This window comes from Leptopilina heterotoma, unplaced genomic scaffold (genome assembly GCF_015476425.1).
Source record: "Leptopilina heterotoma isolate Lh14 unplaced genomic scaffold, ASM1547642v1 Lhet_60, whole genome shotgun sequence".
NCBI lineage: Eukaryota > Metazoa > Arthropoda > Insecta > Hymenoptera > Figitidae > Leptopilina > Leptopilina heterotoma.
This window is the reverse complement of record NW_025111138.1, coordinates 4,825,202-4,847,835: the sequence shown is the minus strand read 5'-3', so window position 1 is coordinate 4,847,835 and position 22,634 is coordinate 4,825,202. Positions and strand designations below refer to the sequence as shown.

Sequence of the window (22,634 nt, the reverse complement as noted above, 5' to 3'; positions counted from 1 at the left end):
TAAAAAATCTTTTACATAATAATAATAATGAATTAAATAGCTATAGTTTTGCTAGTTATTTATATTATTTACAAAAATTGATATCGCAACTGCTGTAAATTTTAATTATTTTTTTGAAATTTTAAATAAAATTACTTGCAAAATTATTCAAAATTCAATCCTTTCTCTTTGAGGAAGCAATAAATAAATAAATTTTTAAAGTTTAATTATTGTTAGAAATAATAAGAATTTAAAATTAAATTGCATATTTGCGATCGACACCAAAATTTATTCCTCTGACTTTTTTATATGGAATTTTATTAAAACTTTTTGATAATAATAATTCAATTATTGTTTTGAAGAAATTTATGGAAATTCTTGTGAAAATAATTGAATCTCGTGCGAATAATTTTATTAAATTTTTTTTTAAAAATAATTGAATTGTTTTGAAGAATTTTATGAAAATAATAAAATTCTTTCGAGGAATTCAATTAAAAATTGTATGCCAAATAATTGAATTCTTATAATTGAATTTTTTCGAGAAATTTCATTAAAATTATATTGAAAATAATTGAATTCCTGTGAAGAATTTTATTATTTCCTTGAAAATAATTGAATTCTTACAATTTTTTAGAACAAAATTTAATTAAAATTGTGTTGAAAATAATTCAATTCTCATAAATAATTTAATTCCTGTAGAGAATTTTATTATATGTCTGAAAATAATTGAATGCTTGCAAATTTTTTCGACGATTTTAATTAAAATTAAATTGAAAATAATTCTATTCTATCTATTTTATTAAATTTTTTTTTTAAATAATTGAAAATTAAATTTTGAATTGTTTTGAAGAATTTTTTGAAAGTTTAATTTTTTAAAATTTCATAGGTATCTAAAATTATTCAAAAATTGAAGTTGCTATTAAAAATAAATAATCTTTTAAATAATAATAATAACGAATTAAATAGCTATATAGTTTTACTAGTTATTTATATTATTTATAAAAATTAAAAGCGCAACTGTTGTAAATTTAAATTATTTTTTGAATTTTTAAATAAAATTACTTGCAAAATTATTCAAAATACAATCCTTTCTTTTTGAGGAAGCAATAAATAAATAAATACATAAATAAATAAATCTGTAAACTTCTATTGTTAGAAATAGAAATAATTTAAAATTAAATTGAATATTTGCGTTCGACAACAAAATTCAAAAGTTGCTTTCAAAATATTCTAGAAATTGAATATTTTTCCATTAATTTTTATTAAATTTCCAGCCTTTTCCCTGATCAATTTTACTTTCTCTGACTTTTCCCTGTATTCCCTGATTTCCCTGAACTGTGGCAGCCCTGAATTTTTTTTTCAAGTTATTTTCGAGTATTTCAATTGTATGATTTTCCAACTTTTACGTGACCTTTCGGTTATATTTTGAAATTATACAATTTTACATGTACGCATTATTTTTTATCCTTTTTTTGATGTTGTTCAATTTACAATTTACAGGTTTATCTTTTACTTTTTTATTCAATTCCAATATACATTATATTTCAATCCTCTCCTGTGAGCTAGACGCCTACTTTGAGTTTGTAATATATAGGGGGAGCTTATCACTTGGCACTGGACCATATCCTCATTTCTCTCTGAGGCTGTGAGGCATATTGCTATATATAATCAGATATATAAATCAGATTAATTGAAAGATGCCAAAAGCCAATCATGAGATCATCGATTTCAAATGATTTTGCGCAACTGCTGTTGTGTGTGTGTTTGTGTGTGTGTCAGTCTTTGTTTATTGCTACATGAGAGTGTGAGAGAGAGTGAGATAATTACAGTCAAGTGAACATCTCAATATTTTTCATTTCAATAATTTCCTGCTCGTCCTTAATCAATTTTTTTTTATTAGGACAATTAGTCATTTCGTGGGGGGCCTTATGCTACGAATTTAATGGTGTCGCGCCAATATTACTGATAAAACTTGGACACGCATTATTATCAATGACACGATCACGATCACCTTGAAGGGAAAAATGTCTATAGGTCATGTATTCGGGGGGATTTTGTTGTAATGGTTGTTCACGTTTTGCGGTGGCACGTTGTTTTTTCATTTTTAAATAGCCGAGAATTGTTATTAGGAGGACAAAGACGAGAAAACCCATGCAACTGCCGACAATTAAGCCAAGCCTCCGGGTGAGGATGTTTGCTAGACCGCCCCTATCGCCGAGGGAGCCCTCACCCACTATTGAATTAGGTGACTCAAGGGTCCTTACTTCGGTACAACGACTCATGGGTGATGTGACCATCACTGGCATTGCTGGACTCTCGATCACGTCGTCTTGAGAGGCGTTCCATTGCCAGGAATTAATGTCCTCGGGGATTGGTGTTCCCCAACTGCCAAGACCGAGAACACAGATCAGATAACGCGTGTCCGAAGCCAGCTTCGTCAGCCTCACTGAACGTGCCTTCGGGTCCAGTAACTTCCCTCTCACCTGTTAACCATAGAAGAGAGAGAGAGAGAGAGAACTCGTATTAGTTCAACAACACAAACCAAACAAGTTTTATGTTAAGTGAGAGGAGGATGATGAATTTACAGTTTGATGAGACGATTATCAAAAGTTCTATAGGGGTTTGTTCATCCATAAGTTTCACATTACCCCTTCGTCATCCCCCCCTCCCCACTTCGTCAGGTGTATATCTCAATTTACTAAAGTGAAATTCAAGATTCTTGAATGTTTAGAAAATAATTTATTCTAACATAATCAAAGTGAAATCATACTGAAGAGAATGTTTATTTTCATCGCAAAATTAAAATTAAAAGAACAAAATTAAAAAAGAGAATTGAAAAGAGAATTAAAAAAATATTGAATTTTATCGATGATTGTTATTAAATTAACAACGAAAATAAATATGTAAATTAATTAGAAATGACTCGCGGTTTTTCTAAGAATATCAAATTCAGACAAAAAACGAATCAAAAGTGTTGCGAATCAACGTTTCGATTAAAATAAAAAAAAAGAAATACAATAAAATAGAAAACTAAAATAGAAATAATTACAAATTAAAAATAAAATTGAATGAGAATATACATATAAAGAAATTAAATTAAATAGATCTTAGAATTGAAAAGACATAAATGTAAGTAGAAAATAGAATTCAACAGAAAGAAATAGAAATTAAAAACAGAAAAGAGAATTTAATAAAAATAAAAGGCAAATATCTATTTTTCTAAATTGAAAATATAAAATAGAATTGAACAGAAAGAAATAGAAATTAAAAACAGAAAAGAGAATTTAATAAAAATAAAAGGAAAATATCTATTTTTCTAAATTGAAAATAGAAAATATAATTGAACAGAAAGAAATAGAAATTAAAAATAAAAAAAGAGAATTTATTGAATAAACATCAATATAGAAATGGAATAAAATAGAATTAAATAGAAATAAATAAAATTAAATTGAAATAATTACAAATTGAAAATAGAATTGAATATACAGAAATAGAAAATAGAAATTGAAGGTAGAAAATAAAATTAAATAAAAATAAAGGGAAACTGAATTAAATGGAAAGTAGAATAAAAATAAATGTAAGTAGTAGATAGAATTGAATAGAAAGAAATAGAAATTAAAAACAGAAAAGAGAATTAATTGAATAAAAATGCATAGAAATTAGAAATAGAATAAAATAGAAATAAAAATAAAAAATTAAATTAAATAAGATTGATGAATTAAATTGAAAAAGAATATACAGAAATAGAAAATATAAATTGAAAGTAGAAAATAAAATTGATTAAAAGTAAATAGAAATCGAATTAAATGGAAATAAAAATTAAATCAAAATAAATGTAACTAGAAAATAGAATTGAATAGAAAGAAATAGAAATTAAAAACAGCAAAGAGAATTTAATAAAAATAAAAGAAAAATATCTATTTTCCTAAATAGAAATTAAAAATAGAAAATAGAATTTAATTAAAATATCTAAACATAGTAATAGAATTAAATAGAAATTATAAATGAAAAAACTGACTCGAATAAATATTAATGCAAATAGAAAATAGAATTGAATAAAAATAAATAAAAATAGAAATACAATTTTAAATAGAAATGAAAAATAGACTACAGTAGATATAAATCCAAATAGAAATTAGACTTGAATTAAATGCAATTAAAGAGGAATTAGAATTGACTAGAAATAAATGTAAGTAGAAAATAGAACTGAATAAAAATAAATTACAAATAATTAGAAATTTAAAATAGAATTGAAATAAATATAAATAATTAGAAATTTAAAAAAAAATTAAATAACAACGAAGAAAAGTAGAATTAAATAAAAAAAGGTGAAAATTGAAAATATACAACCTAATTATAAATAAAAGTAAATAAAATTATGAAACAGAATTGTAGATAGAAATTGAAAAAATAATTGAACAGAAATGTGAAAAATAAAATTCAATACAAATAATTGCAAATCGAATATAGAAATTCGGATTAAATAAAAATAAATAAACATAGAATAAAATGAAAATAAAAATAAAAAATAAAATTAAATACGATTGATGAATTAAATTGAATAAAAATACATAGAAATAGAATTTTAAAGTAGAAAATAAAATTGAATAAAGTGAAAATAGAAAAGAGAATTTAATTCAAATTGAATGAAAATAGATTTAAACAAAAATAAATATAAATTGAAAATAGAAAACAAAATTGAATAGAAACGATTAAAAATCGAAAATAGAATTGAATATAGATAAAAGTAGAAATATCAAATATTAAACAAAATTGAATAGAACATAAAAATTGGAAAAAGAAGATAGAATTGAATCAAAATTATTTAGTGGTATAATTGAACTGAAATAAATATAAATAATTGAAAATTTAAAAAAAAGAGAAAATAAAAATAGAATTGAATAGAAGTAAATAGAAAGGAAATTAAATAGAAGTAAATTAAACGTAGAAAATAGTGTCGAATAGAAATAAATAGAAATTAAATTAAATATAAATAAATATAAATAATTGAAAATTAAAAAAAAAAGAAAATAGAAATAGAATTTAATAGAAGTAAATGAAAAGTAGAAAATGAAGTCGAATGGAAATAAAAAATAAATAGAAATTGAATTAAATATAAATAAATAGAAATTGAATTAAATATAAATAATTGAAAATTTAAAAAAAGAAAATAGAAAGAGAATTAAATTGAAGTAAATTAAACGTAGAAAATAGTGTCGAATAAAAATAAATAGAAATGGAATTGAATAGAAATAAATGTGAATAATTGAAAGTTGAAGAAGAAAATTGAATTCAATAAAAATAAGTAGAATTAGAAAACAGAATTGAAATTGAATTAAAATAAAAAAAATAGAAAACTGAATTGAAATTGAATAAGAATAAAACAAAATATAAAACAGAATTGAAATTCGATAGAAAATAGAAATAAAAAAATATTAAACTGAAATGAAATTAACTAAAAATAAAAATATATAAAACAGAATTGAAATTAATAAAAATAAATAAAAATAAAAAAATATTAAACTGAATTGAAATTGAGTAAAAATAAAAAAAAATATAAAACAGAATTGAAATTAATAAAAAATAAATAAAAATAAAAAAATATTAAACTGAATTGAAATTGACTAAAAATAAAAAAAAATATAAAACAGAATTGAAATTAATAAAAAATAAATAAAAATAAAAAATAGAATTGAATAGAACATGAAAATATTTTTTTTAAATTCCCAATAATGACGTAAATATTAATAAAAATCGCTAATAATTTTATTTAATTATTGATGATGTGAAATACTACAGAAAAATAATTTTGAAAAATATTTACCTCGTCAACATTATCGAGTGCATGATAAGCGACTTGATATCCATGAAGGCCAGAATGATTTCGACTTTGCCAAGAGACAAGTACCGAAAAGGGTTGAATGTCCTGAATGGCAAGTTTGAGAACAAGTGGCGACGAGCAAAATGCATTTGGATCAAGGTCGAGAAACACAAGTCCACGAAGTTCTGGGGGTTGCTCGCATCTTAAATGTCCTCCTTCCATATTAGTCACTCCCACACCGTTTCTTCCACTATGACTCCGGCCCACTCCACCCACCATTTTTTGATGATCGCGCAACCATTCCCAAAGCTCTTGAGATTCACAGCCGCAGTTCAGAGGATTTTCTAATCGAAAATGGAAGACAAATTACCCTTATATAATAAAATTTATCGATATGGAGAAAATCAGGAAAAATTCTTTTTCAATTCGTTCACACTTTTTTCGGAAATTTTAAATCCATATTTTTTTTTACATAATAAAATAGTTAATTTTTTAAATTTATTTTTTATTTTTAATTCTATTTTTCACAAGCTTAACTGAGAATTTAAAAATTCTCGTCAAAATTCTAATTATCTTCATATGAATAATAAAATTATTCTACGAAATTCAATTATTTTCAAAAAACATTTAATAAAATTCTTGGCAAAATTTCAATTATTTTCAACAATTTCCCTAAATACAATATGTACTATTTTAGTAAAATATTCCAAAAGAATTCAATTATTAAAAAAGAATTTAAATAAAATTCTACGTAAACATTTAACTATTTTCATAAACAATAAAAATTTCACAGGAATTCAATTATTTATAAATTTTTTTTTAATTTCTTCGTAATTACTCCATTACTTTCATAAATAATAAATAACAAAAATCTTGATAGAAAAAAAAATTCTTCAGAAAAAATCAATTATTATTATCCTAGAGATAATAAAGTTCTTCGCAAAAATTCAATTATTTTCAAAAATAACAAAATTTTTAGCAGAAATTCAATTATTTTCAAAAATTAGCATAAAATTCTTCGCAAAAATTCTATTATTTTTTCCAAACTTTTAATAAAGTTCTTGACAAGAATTCAATAATTATCTTAATAAATAAAAGAATTATTCGTAAAAATTCAATTATTTCCATAAAGAACAAAATTTTTAGAAGAAATTAAATTATTTAAAAATTTTTTTACAAAATTTTTTGAAGAAATTCAATTATTTTTAAAAATTATAATACAATTCTTGTCAAGAATTTAATTATCATTATAAATGTCAAAATTATTCTCAGAAATTTAATTATTTTCAAAAATAAAATTTTAAAAATATTCAATTATTTTCAAACACTTTATAAACTTCTTCGCAGAAATTCAATTATTTTCTAAACTTTTCATACTTTTTTTCGCAGATATTCAATTATTATTAACAAATGTGATACGATCCTTGGCACGGATTCAATTATCATTGTAAATAACAAAATTCTTCGCAGAAATTCAATTATTTCCAAAAATAACAAAATTTTGTAGCAGGAATTCAATTATTTTCAAAAATTTCATAAAATTCTTTGTAGAAATTAAATTATTTTCAAAACTTTCAAATAAAGTTGTTGGAAAGTATTCAATTATCTTTTTGTAAATAACAAAATTCTTTGTATGAATTTAATTATTTTCATAAAAAACAAAATTCATAGTAGGAATTTAATTATTTAAAAAAATTTCATAAAATTTTTCACAATATTAAAAGCATAATGGCGTGAAATTTTAGCAATAATTGAATTTTGAAAAGGTTGTAAATTAAAATTTTTTGAAAATTTGAATTTTTCATACTTTTTTACTAAAAATGCTATGGATTTAATTTTTTTTTTAAAGTTCAATTGAATTTTTTATTTTCCACATTTAATTGAAGAATTTACGAATAATCGAAATTTTCCGTAAAATTGTATTGTAAAGAAATGGATTTGAAAATAACTTTTTTAAGTAAGAAAATAAAATTATTTGAAATATAATATTTATTTTAATGAAAATTGAGAAAATTTGCTATTTTTTCAATTTTTTAAAATTATTTTTGGGAATTGAACAATTTTCAAAAAATTCTAATAACGATTTTTTAAAAACCTCATTTTTGCAGAATTTGTAAATAAAATTTTTCAAATTTAATTAATTTTTGTTTAATAATTATTTGAATACTAATTGTTATTTTATTTGTCCAGAAGAAATTAAAATTTCAAAATATACTTTTATTGTAAAATCTTTTGAAATTTAATTATTTCTAAAAGTTAGAACTGAAATTCTTTTTCTAATCAATTCTTATCAAAAGAGTAGTACGGAAATGCAATTATTTACAAGTGATAAAGTAATTGATTGCAAAATTTCTCCTGAAAAACAAATTGTAAATAAATTATAAAATACCAAGAAAACAAACTTTTTAATTAAAGAAAAATAATTTTCTTTTTAAAAATTGTTGAAATTTTTGAAAGTTCTTGAAGTGCAATTAAAGTTAAAAATTATCCATAATTAAGTACAAAAAAAATATTAAAGTAAAATATGAATATAAATAAAAAATTCAAAAATTAGTTTCATCATATACTTGAAAAGATATATAAACGCGCAAAACTTTATATAAGTGAAAAAAAAGTTTACACTTAATACACTTTGAGTGAATATAAGTTATTAAAAGTTTCTAATTTTTTTTTCGCTCCTCTTTTTTTTTTACTTGAAAAGGAGAGGAGAACGGCACTCAAGAAGTGAAAGCGATTAGTTTTTTAACCCCGTGGAAAAGTTGAAAATGAATTTTCTGCAAATTGTACTGCAATTTAGTTGTTTCGTAATTATTGCCCTTTGCGGACAAAAATAACTATTTGAACTCGTTATCCTAAATTACTTTTTATAAGAGAGATTCTTTTCAATTTCCCACCCAACTTTTTTTTTTTCGTTTCTGTTAGTTTTAATTATGTTCCCGAATAAATAAACTTAATTAATAATGCAGATTAAAAATACAATGCGAAGAAGAATTCTATTTTCTTTTTGCTTCTTTATATGAGGAAAGAGAAGAGAATGATTATTTCACATTTATTTTTCTCACTAATTTTCAATTTACCTAATTCCAAATGACGGAATAAAAAAATAAAAAAAAATTGCTTAAATTGTTATTACTTTAGGGAAATTATCAATTTAATTTTTAATTAGGTTCTTAGTGAAGGTGAATTAATTTTTTTGGGAATGCTTTTCATAAATTAGGTGATAATTAAATTGTGTATAGTTTTGTTTTGTTTTCAGAATCTTATTGAAGTGGAATTATTTCTAATTTATCCCCAAAGACTAGGAGTAAAGTAATAGATAAAATTATTTAAAGAAAACGATATCCACTGATTCGAGAAATAAATGTAAAATTATAAAAAGAAACCAAATTCCACTTTACCCCAAAATCTAGAGGTAAATATTGTAAATATCTAGAGAGGTAAAATTTTACTAAATTGAAGTAAAATTGATTTTCCTTTTATAATTTTACAATTAAACAATTCACCTTTTTAGAAATTGGTGACGAATTTCAAATTTCCATTTTACCCCTACTTATAGATGTAAACTACCCTGTAAAATTTTAAAAAGAAAACAAATTTTACTTTCCCTAAATCTAGAGGTAAATTCCTAATTAGAATTACAAAAATATAAAATAAAATTCTTTTTGAAATTTTACCTAGTATTTTACTGACAGTGTTTTTAGGGGTAAATTGGAACTCATTTAATTTTCATAATTTTACCTAGTAATTTAATTCTAGAGTGGGAGTAAATATGTATTTATTATTTTAATTTTATTTAATAAATGTGCCTCTAAATTTTGGGTTAAAGTAGAAAGTAAATTAAAAGTAAATTAGAATTTTTCTTCAATAATTTTACCTAGTATTTATTTCTAGAGTGGGAGGTAAATGTGAATTTATTCCTGTAATGTACCATTAAATTTAGGGGTAAAGTGGAACGCGTTTCCTTTATGTAATTTTACCTAGTGTTTTACTTCTATTTTTGGGGGTAAATTTCTAATTTATTTTACATTCATAATTTTACCTAGTATTATATTTCTAGAGTGGGGATAAATATGAATTTGTGTAACTTTAAATTGTAATGTACCTCTAAATTTTAGAGGTAAATTAAAATCCGTTTTTTTATAATTTTACCCAGTATTTTACTACTATTTTCGACGGTAAATTGGTACTAATTTACTTTTTATAATTTTAACTGGTGTTTTTTACCTTTACAGTAGAGAGTAAATTGGAATTTATGTTTATAATTTTAACTAGTAATTTACCTCTAGATTTTGGGGTAAAGTGAAATTTGTTTTCTTCTTATAATTTTACCTAGAATTATTTTTTCTTCAATTAGTTTGTGTATAAATAAATAAATAAACTAGTAGGGGTATATTATAATTTTCGTTTAGACCTCGAGGTTAATGTGGAGTTTGTTTTCTTATTTTAATTTTACCAGGTTTAAAAATAAAAAATTTTACCCTAAATTTAATTTAAATTTTACTCTAAAAACTAGGGGTAAATTACCCTTAGTTTTTAGGGTTAAAATTGTAATTCCATTTACATTGTTGTATATATTTACTTTTTTCTCTTGTAAAAGATTTTTAGGAAAAGTAAGAAAACTTAAATGTAAAGTAGTGAAAGTAAAAAAGAATTTAAGGGCTAAATTGTTACTTTCAGAAGAAAATTTTTTTTGTCTTGGAAAAGATTTTTAGGAAAAGTAAAAAAAGTTAAGAAATGTAAAGTTGTGAATGTAAAAAAAAATTAGAAAACAAATTGTAACTTTAAGGAAAAATTTTTTTTTGTTTTGGAAAAGGGTTTTAGAAAAAAAAATTAAATTAGGGGTAAAACTGTAAAATAGTGGGAGTGAAAATGAAATAAAGGGGTAAATTGTAACTTTTAGGAGCAAAGTAGTTTTTGTTTTGAAAAAAAATTTTAGGAAATGTTAAAAATGATCTTAAAAGATGTAAAGTAGTGAATGTAAAAAAAGATTAAGGGTAAATTGTAACTATCAGGGTTAAAATTTATTTAATTTTGAAAAGACTTTTTCAAAATGAAAAAAAAACTTAAAATAGGGGTAAAATTGTAAAATAGTGAAGGTAAAAATGAAAAAAAACTTTACCTCTTAATTAAGAGGTAAAGTTTTTTTTTGACTTGGAAAAGACTTCTAGAGAGTTTAAAAAAAATCTTGAATGTAGGATAAAATAATAAAATAGTGAATTTGAATGAAAAATTAAGGGATAAATTGCAACTTTTAGGGTCAAAAAATATCTTTTCCTTAAAAATATCTTTTAGTAAATGAAAAAAAAAAATTTTAAAAGTGAGGTAAAATTTTTAAATAGTGAAAGTAAATAAGAAACTAAGAGAAAAATTGTAACTTTTAGGGGCAAAGTAGTTTTTTAATTTAAATAAAATTTTTAGGAAATGTAAAAAAATTTTAAAAAGGGTAGAATTATAAAATAGTGAAAGTAAAGAAGAAATTAAGGGGTAATTTGTAACTTTCAAGGGTAAAAGTTTTTTTTATTTGGAAAATACTTTTATGTAAAGAAAATCTTGAAAAAGAGGTAAAATAATAAAATAGTGAAAGTGTATGAGAAATTAAGAGATAAATTATAACTTTTAAGGCAAAAAATTTTTTTTTCTTGGATAATACTATTAGGAAATTTAAAAAAAAAAAATTAAAAAGGGGTAAAATTGTAAAGTAGTGAAACTACAAAAGAAACTAAGAGAAAAATTGTAATTTTGAGGGGCAAAGTCGTTTTTTGATTTGAATAAAAATTACAAGAAATGTAAAAAAACATAAGGGAGGGGTAAAAAATTATAAAATAGTGAAAGTAAAAAAGACATTAAGGGGTAAATTATAACTATTAGGGGCAAAGTTTTTTTTGTTTTGAAAAATAATTTTTCGTAAAAAAAATTTTGAAAGAGGGGTAAAATAATAAAATACAAAATAGTGAAGGTGATTAAGAAATTAAGGGGTAAATTGTAACTTTTAGGGGTAAACATTCTTTTTTTTTGGGGAAAAAATTTAGGAAATGTAAAAAAATCTTAGAAGAGGGGTAAAATTGTAAAGTAGAGAAAGTAAAAAAGAAATTGAGGGGTAATTTGTATCTTTTAGGGGAAAAGTTGTTTTTATTTTGAAAAAGACTTTTAAGAAAAGTAATAAAAAGACTGAAAAAATTTACATCACTTAAGTCTTTTTCTTATTTTTCCAAAGAAAATAAAAAAGAAACTAAGTGGTAATTGTAACTTTCAGGGGTAAAGTAAACCAACAGTTTTAAAAAGTACAAATCAGTCAAAAAAAAAAACTAATCACTAAATGTAAATTTTACATTTCTTTGTACATTATTATTTATGTTCACATTGTTTTTTTTTTGTCTTTAAGATAATTTTTAATAAAAGACCAAAAAAAGAACCAAGAGCGCAAGAAAAAGAAGAAGAAACACAAAGAACTAATATGAAGAAAACATTACCTTCAGCTCGAAGACTGCGAATCTGTGTTTCTAAAGGTCGAAAGGCGTTCAGTGGTAGATTTTCAAGATAATTCCTACTGAGATCGAGTAGACGAAGTTTCTTCAAAGGCCTGAACGCCTCACTGGATATCGCACTGATCCAATTCCCATAGAGGTGCAACTCCAAAAGGCTGATTAAATTCTTGAACGTGATTTTTTCAACATTACTAATTTGATTATACGAGAGATCGAGAATTTGTAGTGATTTCAAATCAGATGGAAATTCCTCAACTTCCTTAAGTCGATTGTGCGTTAAATTTAAAATACGTAAATGCTCCATACCCTGTAGACGTTCCTTGGGCAAATTCTCCAAACTATTCATACCCAAATGTAATGTCAATAGATTCGTAAGATTTTTAAATGCCCCCGGCGACACACGCAATATACTATTTTGCTTTAAATACAAATGAATCAATGCTGGAAATGATTCAAAGTCCTGCGATGTAACGATACTTAAATTAGTGCACGATATGTGAATCTCCTGTAATAGTGGATAAGACGCCTCCAATGGTAAATCATGAATGCGATTTAATGGATTTCTCGTTAAATTCAACCAGCCGAGACTCGGTAAATTTTGTCCCGATAATGCAACAGCTGGTATACGGCGAAATTTATTTTCCGATAAATCAACGCGTCTCAATAAATTTGATTGGGAGAAAAAATTTGCTGGCAGGGCGTTCATATTATTATTGCTGAGATCAACGGATAGTAGGCGTGATAAATTGACCATTGCAAAGCCGGACATTGTTTCAATTTTATTGTGACTTAGATCTAATTCACGGAGGTATTGTAGACGAGTGAAACTTGATAGGTCTACGGTTATTATTTGATTGTGGGATAGTGTGAGTATTTCGAGATTAACTGCATCGGAGAGGGCCGAGGTTGGTATTGATGTAAATCGATTTTCGTCGAGACGTATTTCGCGTAGTGATTGAAGTCCTTTGAAAATTTGCGGTGGTAGTGTACGCAATAGATTTCGTGTCAAATGCAGTCGGGCGAGATTTCGATTTAAAATGAAGATTGTCTCGGGCATTTGGGTTATTTGGGCGTTGTCGAAGAAGAGATCTTGTAATGATGAGAGACCATTGAGACTGTTGTCTTGAATTTGGCTGAAATTGTTGCCGGAAGCGGCGAGTATTTGTAGTTTTGGTATTTGGAGGCGTAGTAGAGCTGAGGCTGTGAGGAGATTATCCTCGAGGCGGAGTTCATTGAGATTGGAGAGATCGCGAAATGCGCGACTCTCGATTGTCATTATTGATGAGTTGCGGAGATTTAGGGTTTTAATCGGTAAATGGGACTGGAAAATTTCGTCTTCGAGAACTGTTATTTGATTATTGGCGAGGTCGAGGATTTTTAGTTTCTTGAGATTTGTGAGTGCGTAGGAGTCGATTTTCTTGAGACCATTGTCCTGGAGGTAAAGTTCCTCGAGTTCGTGGAGTTCGGAGAACATTTTACCGGTGATGCGGGATAGTTTGTTGATGCTGAGCTCGAGTACTTTGAGGGCACGCATGGGTTGAAAGGCTGCGTCCTCGATAGTTGATATTGAATTATTGGTGAGATATAAACGTTCAACGAGGAGAAGATCACGAAATACGGGCGCTTGTAAATGGGTCAATTTATTGTGACCCAACCACATTATTTGTACAGATCCTTGACCCTTCAGTGAATCGTTGTGCAGTGTTTCGAGACCATTGCTGTCGAGTTGAATTGAGAGGAGGGAACTGAGACCGGTTGATTCGGATTTTTTGAATTGGAACACATCGCCTAGGAGTGAGAGTTGATTACCTTGGAGATTCACGTGTTGAAGATTCTTGAGTGAATTGAATGCACCGTCTTCTATTCGGCGAATTGCATTCTTTTGGAGATGTAGCTCGAGAAGTGCTGGCAATGAGGAGAAGACGCCTCTTTTTATTTCCGTTATTTGATTCTCTTGAATGCGTAGTTCGCGTAGTTGATGTAATTTGGTGAATGTACCGGCTTGAAGTTCGCGAATTTTATTCCCATCGAGAAATAGGGAGGAGAGATTTTGACATTGGGAGAAAAATTCCTTGGGGACCTTCTCAATGTAGTTGTTGCTCAAATGTAATTGAGTCAATTCGGTTAGGCCCGACAAGCCTCTGCCGTCGATTCGACGAATTGCATTCTGCTGAAGGTAGACAACCTCCAATGCAATGCTGCCAGTAAAAGCCTCGCCGGGTATTTCGAGAATATTATTTTCCGCTAAATATAATTCGTGGAGTTCGGGTAGTTTTGCGAAAACACCACCAATGTAGTGAATGTGATTGTGACTCAATTCGATTGTCCTCAAACGGGCGTTGTTTCTAAACGAAGAAACGTCCAGGAAGACAATTTTGTTATGACTCAAGTCTATTGATTCCAAATCATTGAGGGAAATGAATGCATCCTTGTCCACAGTTTCGATCGAATTATAATAGAGTGACAGTGTCTGCAACAATGGACACGAGCGAAAGCAGTCTTGCGGTAATTTTTCAAAATCATTACTACTCAAATCCAAAATCAATAGCGACTCCAATATTGAATGTCCATCGTTGGGAAATTCGGAAATTTCATTCCACGCCAAGCGGAGGGAATCGAGATTTTTTAATTTTCTAAATGGCGCTATGGGAAAGAGTTTCAATTTATTTTCGGCCATATCAAGTTCACTGAGACTATCCTCGAGGCCCTCGAAAGCGTATTCAGAGATTTTCGATATCTGATTGCCTTTGAGTGTCAATTTTATCAGTTTCAATCCATAGAAGCAGTAAGAGGATAGATCCTGGATCAGGTTCGCCTCGAGGTCCAGTGCAACGAGTTTACGAAGATTAGCTAAAGCTTTCTGTGGCACGTGCGGGAGACGGCCGGCGACTAATCCCAAAGATTCGAGGCTATCTTTCAAGTTTAGAAACGCGGTTTCACCCACGTCCCGCAGGGAGGAATGAGATATCTCCAGGTGCCTGATTTGTGAGCCAGATGGAAACGAACCCTCTTTTAATTTCTCAATGGCTTTGTCCAACTCATAGACCCTTAATGATTGAAGTATCACCTCGTCCCCTGTAACAAGAGATATCCATTTTTCTCCTTTTTTATTGACATGGGTTCGGAATAATCCGACTTTGAGAAAATAAATTTTGTGAATCTTGACAAAAAGTGGGGACATTATAATTTTATCTGTGAAATCGAATAGAAATTTATTTTTATTATCGTGAAGGGTAGAGTTTCACTTTTTTATTTTTTTGACAGCTTGTAACTGTTTTCGAAAAAGTAGTAAGAATTATTTAAAGTCTTACCAAAAATGACTTTTACTACTGATTCTGAAATCCTTTGAATTCTTCGATAATAATAAGTAAAACATATGTTTTACTAATTATTATCGAAGAATTCAAAGGATTTCAGAATCCTTCAAAAAATCGAAATCGAAAAAAAAACTTTCACGAATTAAATTTTGAGAATGAGAAATTACTTTTAAAAGAAAAGAACAAAATCTTACCTGCATTGGCTACAATTTTCTGTAAGGTGGATCTAATTGTTTCCTCGGTGGCTCCTGCGCACTCGAGGAAGAGTCCATTCTCGAAATTGTAGCAAGGACATCCAGGAATTGTTTCGGAAGGAGGACATTCCGATGATTGACTGTCAACTATTGTCAAGAGGGAAGGAACACATATGATGAGTATCAGTGATCTGATGCTCCATCTAATTGAAGAGCACAATTGTCCTCTCGACTGTTGAAAATTTCGCATCATCGTAACATCACATTTTCTCTGAAAAATAAAAATAAAACATTTCATTAGTTATTATATTTCTTTAGATTTAGTACTATTTTTCTTAAATTTAGTATAAAATTTTTCTAAATTTAGTATTATTTTTCATAAATTCGTAACTTGGTACCATTTTCTTTATAAATTATTTTTTTTCATTTAGCATAATTTCCTATTTTTAAAACCATTTTTTTTTGTTTAAAAATATTTGTATTCTTCTAATACAATTTTTTATATATAAATTTTTATATATAAATTTTTATATTTGATAATATTTTTTTGTTTTTAAAAACTATTTTTCTTACTTCATATTATTTTTCTTTATATAATACTTGTTTTCTGCTTGTAATATACAAATTGTCTTTTTTTAATACCATTATTTTTCTTTTACTTAGTAGTGTAGTTTTCCGTATTTCATTTTATTTTTCTCTATTCAATATTAAACGAATATTTCTCTTCTATTAAATATTTAATTTTTTGTACTTATGGCACGAAAGGGAATTTATTTTATAACCCATTTATTTCTGTAAATAATTAAAAAGATATTTTTCAAAATAGAAGAATTCTTGTTTTTAAAACTATTTTTTATTTAATATTTTTTTCATCCAACATTGTTTTCCAATGTTTGCATTTTTAATTCATCAAATTTTAATTTTATTCCTATTTTCTTTTTTGAACTGTTTTTCTATCTTAATATGAGATATTAAACAGCTTTGTAGAGGAAATATGTGCTTTTAAAAACGACAAAAAAAAACAGAATTACTTTTTATTTGAACGAAAAAATGAAAATGTGGAACACATAATGCTCATAAAGATAAAAGTACTGAAAGTATAAAAGCAAAAAAAAAAAAAAATAAACAAACAGACAAAACCAGTAATTTATATCTCTTTTGTTTGCTCTAAATATTTTATTCTTATAAGAAGATTTAATTTTTTATTCTCCTCATCCAAGAAACAAACATTTTTATCTTTAAAGAGTTTTAAATTATTTTTGCTCTCTAGTTTGCTTTCTGTTTTGTTTTTTATTTTGCTTTCTATTTTATTTCTATTTTGTTTTTCTATTTTTTTTTTTTTTTTGAAACTCTGTTTTATTGATCAATTGCAAATCGACCGCTAAATACATGATGATGGACGTAAAACTAGATGCGTCTAAATTTTCCCCGTCTAGGAAAATAAAGTAAACTTTTATCGCGCTACGAGAGTAGTGACCTGCTTTTTATCAATTCCACACATTCGCAGATAAATGTTTTAGTTGTGTATTCTTTTTTTTTTGCCCATTGGTCTGGGATAAATAATTTTTTTTTTAAATAGACAGAAATCCATTTAAAAAAGAGGAAATGTGATTTAATTCTAATGGATAATTTTTGTTTTGGTTTTGAAAAATTTTATGCTTCTGGTATATAAGAGTCTTTTCATGGAGATGTTTTCTTTTGTGAATCTGTTTGACTCTCTCAAAGGTATTGAAAAATTGTATTAAAATAGTTTTTAGCTCATTTTTCTCATGAAAAAGAATTTGATATGCTTCAATGAATTTCTATTAAGAGTTTAGTTGCCTCAACAGGTTTCAAAGAAATTTACCTTTTTTGTAGAATTCGCAAACAATGAGATTGTATAAGAAAAAAATTGTTTTGAAAAACTGGAGATATTTATATCTAAAGATATTTTATTATCAGACGAAATTTCATAATTTTAGTCATTTCGTTTTTTTATTTTTTTTTGTTTCTCCAATTTTTTTCGTTTATGATTCGCTTTGTGTCGTGTTTCACTTCTTAAACGATCGTTAAAAAATAGAAAGGCATTTTCAAAGAGGGTATTTTTATAAATTTTCCTTTTTTCTTTTTTACTTTTTCATTTTTTTCGCTTTTCTTTGGTTTTTATTTCTTTTCATTTCTTTTTCTTTCCTTTCATTTTTTTTCTTTTTTTTCTTCTTTTTAGTTTTTCGTTTCGCTTCCATTTCTTTTAATTTCTTTTATTAATTGTAAAACTTGAAGATTAAATTAAATGTCATTGCGAGAGAGAGAGAGAGAGACATTAGGAAAAATTCTTTTTTTTGTGTCTCGTTTTTCTTGGAATTCTTTGAGATCTGCGCTTTCTGCAGAATCCCATTAGATGTATATGAATGTAACCAAGGCAACTAGTTTCATGTTGTGGCCCCCGATGCGTGTATGTTACGTTAAATAAGAAAAGACAAGTAGTCGGAGAAAGAAATGATTTCCGCGAAAGCGCAGAAAAAAGAATATATATCCGCTCGTACTTGTATTTAAATGAAACTTTATATACAAAGTTTATGTCTGAGACTGAAATGCAGATGTGTCTTGACTGATTCATAAAGATTTTTAAGAAAAAAAGAAAAAGAAAAATCCGCATTCATTCTTTTAAAAACAATGAGAAAATATTTACCGTAATACACATTAGGAAATATTCTTCTTTAAATTAATATGCAGAACAAGTTTTTTAAAAATAAAATAATTTTTAATGACTTCCATGAGAAGGAAATGAAAGAAAATTTTTATTTTGAAGTGGAGGAAAAATTAAATTTATCCTAGAATTTAATAATCTTTCAAATAAATGGAATTTCTTTTTTCGCAAACTTATTTTTCATATTTTTCCCTTTCATTTTATTAGAAAAAATCGTTGCAAATTGGAAAATTTTTGAAAATTGCTTTTTACTTTTTTGAAGGTTTGCAAATTTTTTTTATTTAAAATGTCTGACTGAAATTGACTATATTACTACTTAAATTCAGTTAAAGTAAAATTTAATTTTTAACTAAATCTAAATTTTACCAAAAATTGTTTTCACTATTCAAATTTTGAAAATATTTTCTTGTATCTTTAACTATAATTCCTATTCTAAACAATAATTCTAAATAATTTCGACGATAATAAAATTGTCGAAAATTTAATTATTCAAATGCAAGAGGAAATTCAATTATTTACAAAAATTGGAAACGAGACTCTTCAAAATTTCAATTACTTTTGGAATTTTTAATTCAAATTAGTCCAGTAATTCATTTCCATCAATTTTGTAATAGTTTTCAAAGAATTAAATTATTTAAATTTTAAAATAATTTCATAAATTTCTTATTTAAAATGAATATTAAGTTCGAATTTTTAGAGACATTATTGAATAATAATTATGAAAATAAGGAAAATTATGAAATTAATAGAAAAATATGAAAAAAAACAAAAGCAAGATTGTAAACGAATTATATACACACCAGGAGTATGGAATAAGCGGAAAAAAAAATTCCCGAGAAATTTGTCCCCAAGGGGAAACAATGAGAGTTGTTTTTTTTTATTTTCTAGTATTGTGTAGTTATGGTAGTCACGCTATTCGCTATACTATAAAGTGAGGGGGTTAAAGTAGGTGCACGACAATTTTGTACTTGAACTAGGAAAAAAGTAGTGCGAGACCTGACTTCATTACGAGCAAATCTACAATGAGAAATTTTTTTTTACGTTTTTACTTTTAGTTTCCTTAAAGCCGTTGGGAAAAATTCATTTTTTTCTCAAATGCCGCATCGAATTTTTTTTAACTTTAAACATATTTAAAATGAATGAAAAGAAATTTTTCTTTGATAAATTTAAAATTATATAAATATTTTTATAAATTATATATAATATATTATATAATAAATATTCTAAAAAGATATAATTTCTTTTTGAATTCTTTTCTTGATTGCCCTATAAACTTTGAAATCAACTCGAATCTTATTACAATATTTTAAATTTTTTCTACTTCTGACAATAATTGAACAAGATATGAAGTTGAAATGATTTTAAATGATTTAATTCTTCAAGAACTGTAAAAAATATTGTATAAAATTATTATAAATTTAATTAACAAATAATTTTACTTACAAGTTTTTAAAAATTTTAAATAAATTTTCTTTTTTTTTAAATTTAGAAAATATGTGTCTAGAATTTTTTTAAATAATTTAATTCCAAAGGTATTGATTTGAAATTTTTATAAACTTAAATTTTGAATAATTTTATAATAAAAGTTTCTAATGAACTTAGTTTTTTAAATTTTTATTTAAAATTTTAAATACCAAATTTTTTAAACAAAAATTGAATTTTTAAATTAATTTTTCAGTGGAAAATTTTCGAATAATTGACATTTTGTAAAATTGAATTGTAATTAACTTGTTTTGAATTTTCCTTCGCCATGTAAACAATAAATTCACACTGAATTTTATAAAACATTACCTTAATTTTTTCTTATTTCCGTAAATAATTAAATTTTATCTTTAATTACTAAGTTTTGAAATAAATTTAAGGAGTTAATAAACATTATTTAACTAGAAAAAGATTTTACTTGAAATGAGTTGAAATTTTCTTTTTTTTAAGAGCAAATTTTTCAAATTATTTAGTGAAACATTTTTTTCTGCATAGTACAAATTCTCTAGGAGTCAGATGATTAAGATTAAAAGACGAGAGACGGATATATATGTATATGTCTCTGTATAAAAGAAGGGTGGAAAGTGAAAATTTTTTTTTCCCTCTCTTTTATTGCGAAAAAGAAATTTGTTGACACTTGGAAAGCAAATAAAAGACGAACGCCGTTTTTCGCAGGAAATGAAACCTTTGCCTATCGTTTTCTTATTTGTGTTGCAGGAAATGTTCAATTTAGAAAGAGATTTATGATAAGAAAAATGTAATTTTATGTTTTTGTCTATTTTTAAATTAACTTTTCTTTATACTTATACTCACTCTCACTCTCTCTCTCTCTCTCTTACAGTTTTCCTACTGGCAAAATAATAACGAAATTGCTCCAAAGCTTTGATGCATTTAATGTAAGAAAGTTTTTGCTCGACAAACTTCTTATGCAATTAGTGCAGAATGCTTTTAATTTACAGAAGTATAAATTAAAGAAACTCATCAGCAACGGGATGAATTATATATATATAATAATATAAAAGGCAAATAAAATGAAAAAAACCGGTTTTTAAAATAATAAAAAATAGTTTAAAAAAATGAGTTTTTTTAATTATGAATTAACTTCAAGTTTATTGATGATATTTATTGAATGCACTAATTAAAGACTTGAAGGTAAAAAATTTCTTTTAATTAAAGATGCGGTATTAAATTAATTAAAACTGAAGTTTTTTTTCTGAAATTCATTAAAAAATAGTAAAATACAAGATAATTAAAGGTATTTAAATAAATTAAAGTTAGTATTTTAAATTTACTCTTTTGAGAACTTTGTGGCGAGAGGGAAAATTTTCCTCTACATTTTTAACATTCTATTACACTTCATTCTTTCCTTTGTGTATATATATATGAGCATTAAACGTTGGAGGTTGGAACTTGAAGGGAAACAATTGAAAATAATTATTTAAATTTTGGAGTAACCCTAAACGTTTCGTCGACCTTTTTTTGTTTTTATTTTCAACAAGAAAAAAAAAAAGTGAAAGAAAATAAAAAAACAGGAAAATGGTCCGAGTGGAAAATTCTTGCCAAATTCCTGGCACGATCCCCATAAATGCGCGTTTCTAGGGGTTGTGTCAGTGTCCACCATTAATAACCGTTGGTCCTCTACTTCCGGTTTGTTCATAGTTCCTATCGATCACGCTGTGTTCGCCATCAGACGGACGTGTGGAACATTGGATAAAATGCTCTTTGGTTTCTAGTTGCCAGAGAGACAATAGGCAACTGCGATTACGCGGTAAGCCTCGACTAATTGAAAAATAATATCACACTATAAATCCTTTTTTTGTTATGTACATATTATTCAGAAAAATAAAATACTCTCTCGCTGACCCAAAAAAGTAGAATGAGAATAATTTATACGAAAATCCAATTTCAATAAACACGAGATCGTTTTATGTTGATCGGATTTGTTTTTAAACAAAGTAGATATATTTGATAATTGGATTTTTCTGTATTTCCTGCAAACATTTGTTCCCCCTCGCTCTCTGTTGTTACGTGTGTTTTTTCCTAGTTTTTATTTTTAAAGTACAAAGAAAAAGTACAGGTATAAATAAAATATCATGAAAAAAAGGTTTGTCTGGCCGTAACTAACTTTTACTACTTGCCTATAAAATTACTCTTATTTAAGATTTTGTCTGACTGAAAAGGTCTTTTACTACTGATAATAAAAATCACTTCTACTACTGACACTGAAATACAAAAGGGTATAAACTACGTTTGACTAAAATTACCTTTTAGTATCAGTTTTAGAAATCAGAGTTACTTTATTTTGTCTGTTGGAAAATGGCTTTAGCTACTGGTGACAAAAATTATTTTTCACTTGGTGCTGAAATTAATTAAATGACTTACTAACTGACTGACTAACTAATTAACTGACGAATAAAATTGAATTGATTTCTAAACGAAAAAGTAAAATTATAAAAATTTAAATCTCTTGACGATTCTAAAATAAATTTACTGAATTAAAAAAATGATATAAAAGCAAGAATTTCTTGATGGTACTTCAATTTTTAAAGAAAATTTTTTTTCAAATTTCAAAATAATTTTGAAATATCGACTCTCTAAATTTGAATCAGTTAAAAATAACTGATTTAGAAGCAAAAAATCAGTTACTAATTCAAATAGTAATATTTCTAC

At 25.7% G+C, this 22,634-nt stretch overlaps 1 protein-coding gene across 4 annotated transcripts in view; it reads right to left on the bottom strand.

Moving 5' to 3' along the window:
- Nucleotides 1-1,167: 1,167 nt before the first annotated feature.
- Nucleotides 1,168-22,634, bottom strand: part of LOC122509355 (protein artichoke-like) — a 202,278-nt gene continuing 180,811 nt past the window's right edge. For all 4 annotated transcript variants that reach the window (XM_043623347.1, XM_043623349.1, XM_043623350.1 and 1 more), the window contains 4 exons: nt 15,797-16,067; nt 12,271-15,360; nt 5,804-6,144; nt 1,168-2,462 (listed from right to left, as the gene is read on the bottom strand). In XM_043623347.1, the coding sequence (XP_043479282.1) occupies nt 1,911-2,462; nt 5,804-6,144; nt 12,271-15,360; nt 15,797-16,067 (4,254 nt within the window). In that variant the 3' untranslated portion in view covers nt 1,168-1,910. The remainder of the gene's footprint in view (nt 2,463-5,803; nt 6,145-12,270; nt 15,361-15,796; nt 16,068-22,634) is intronic.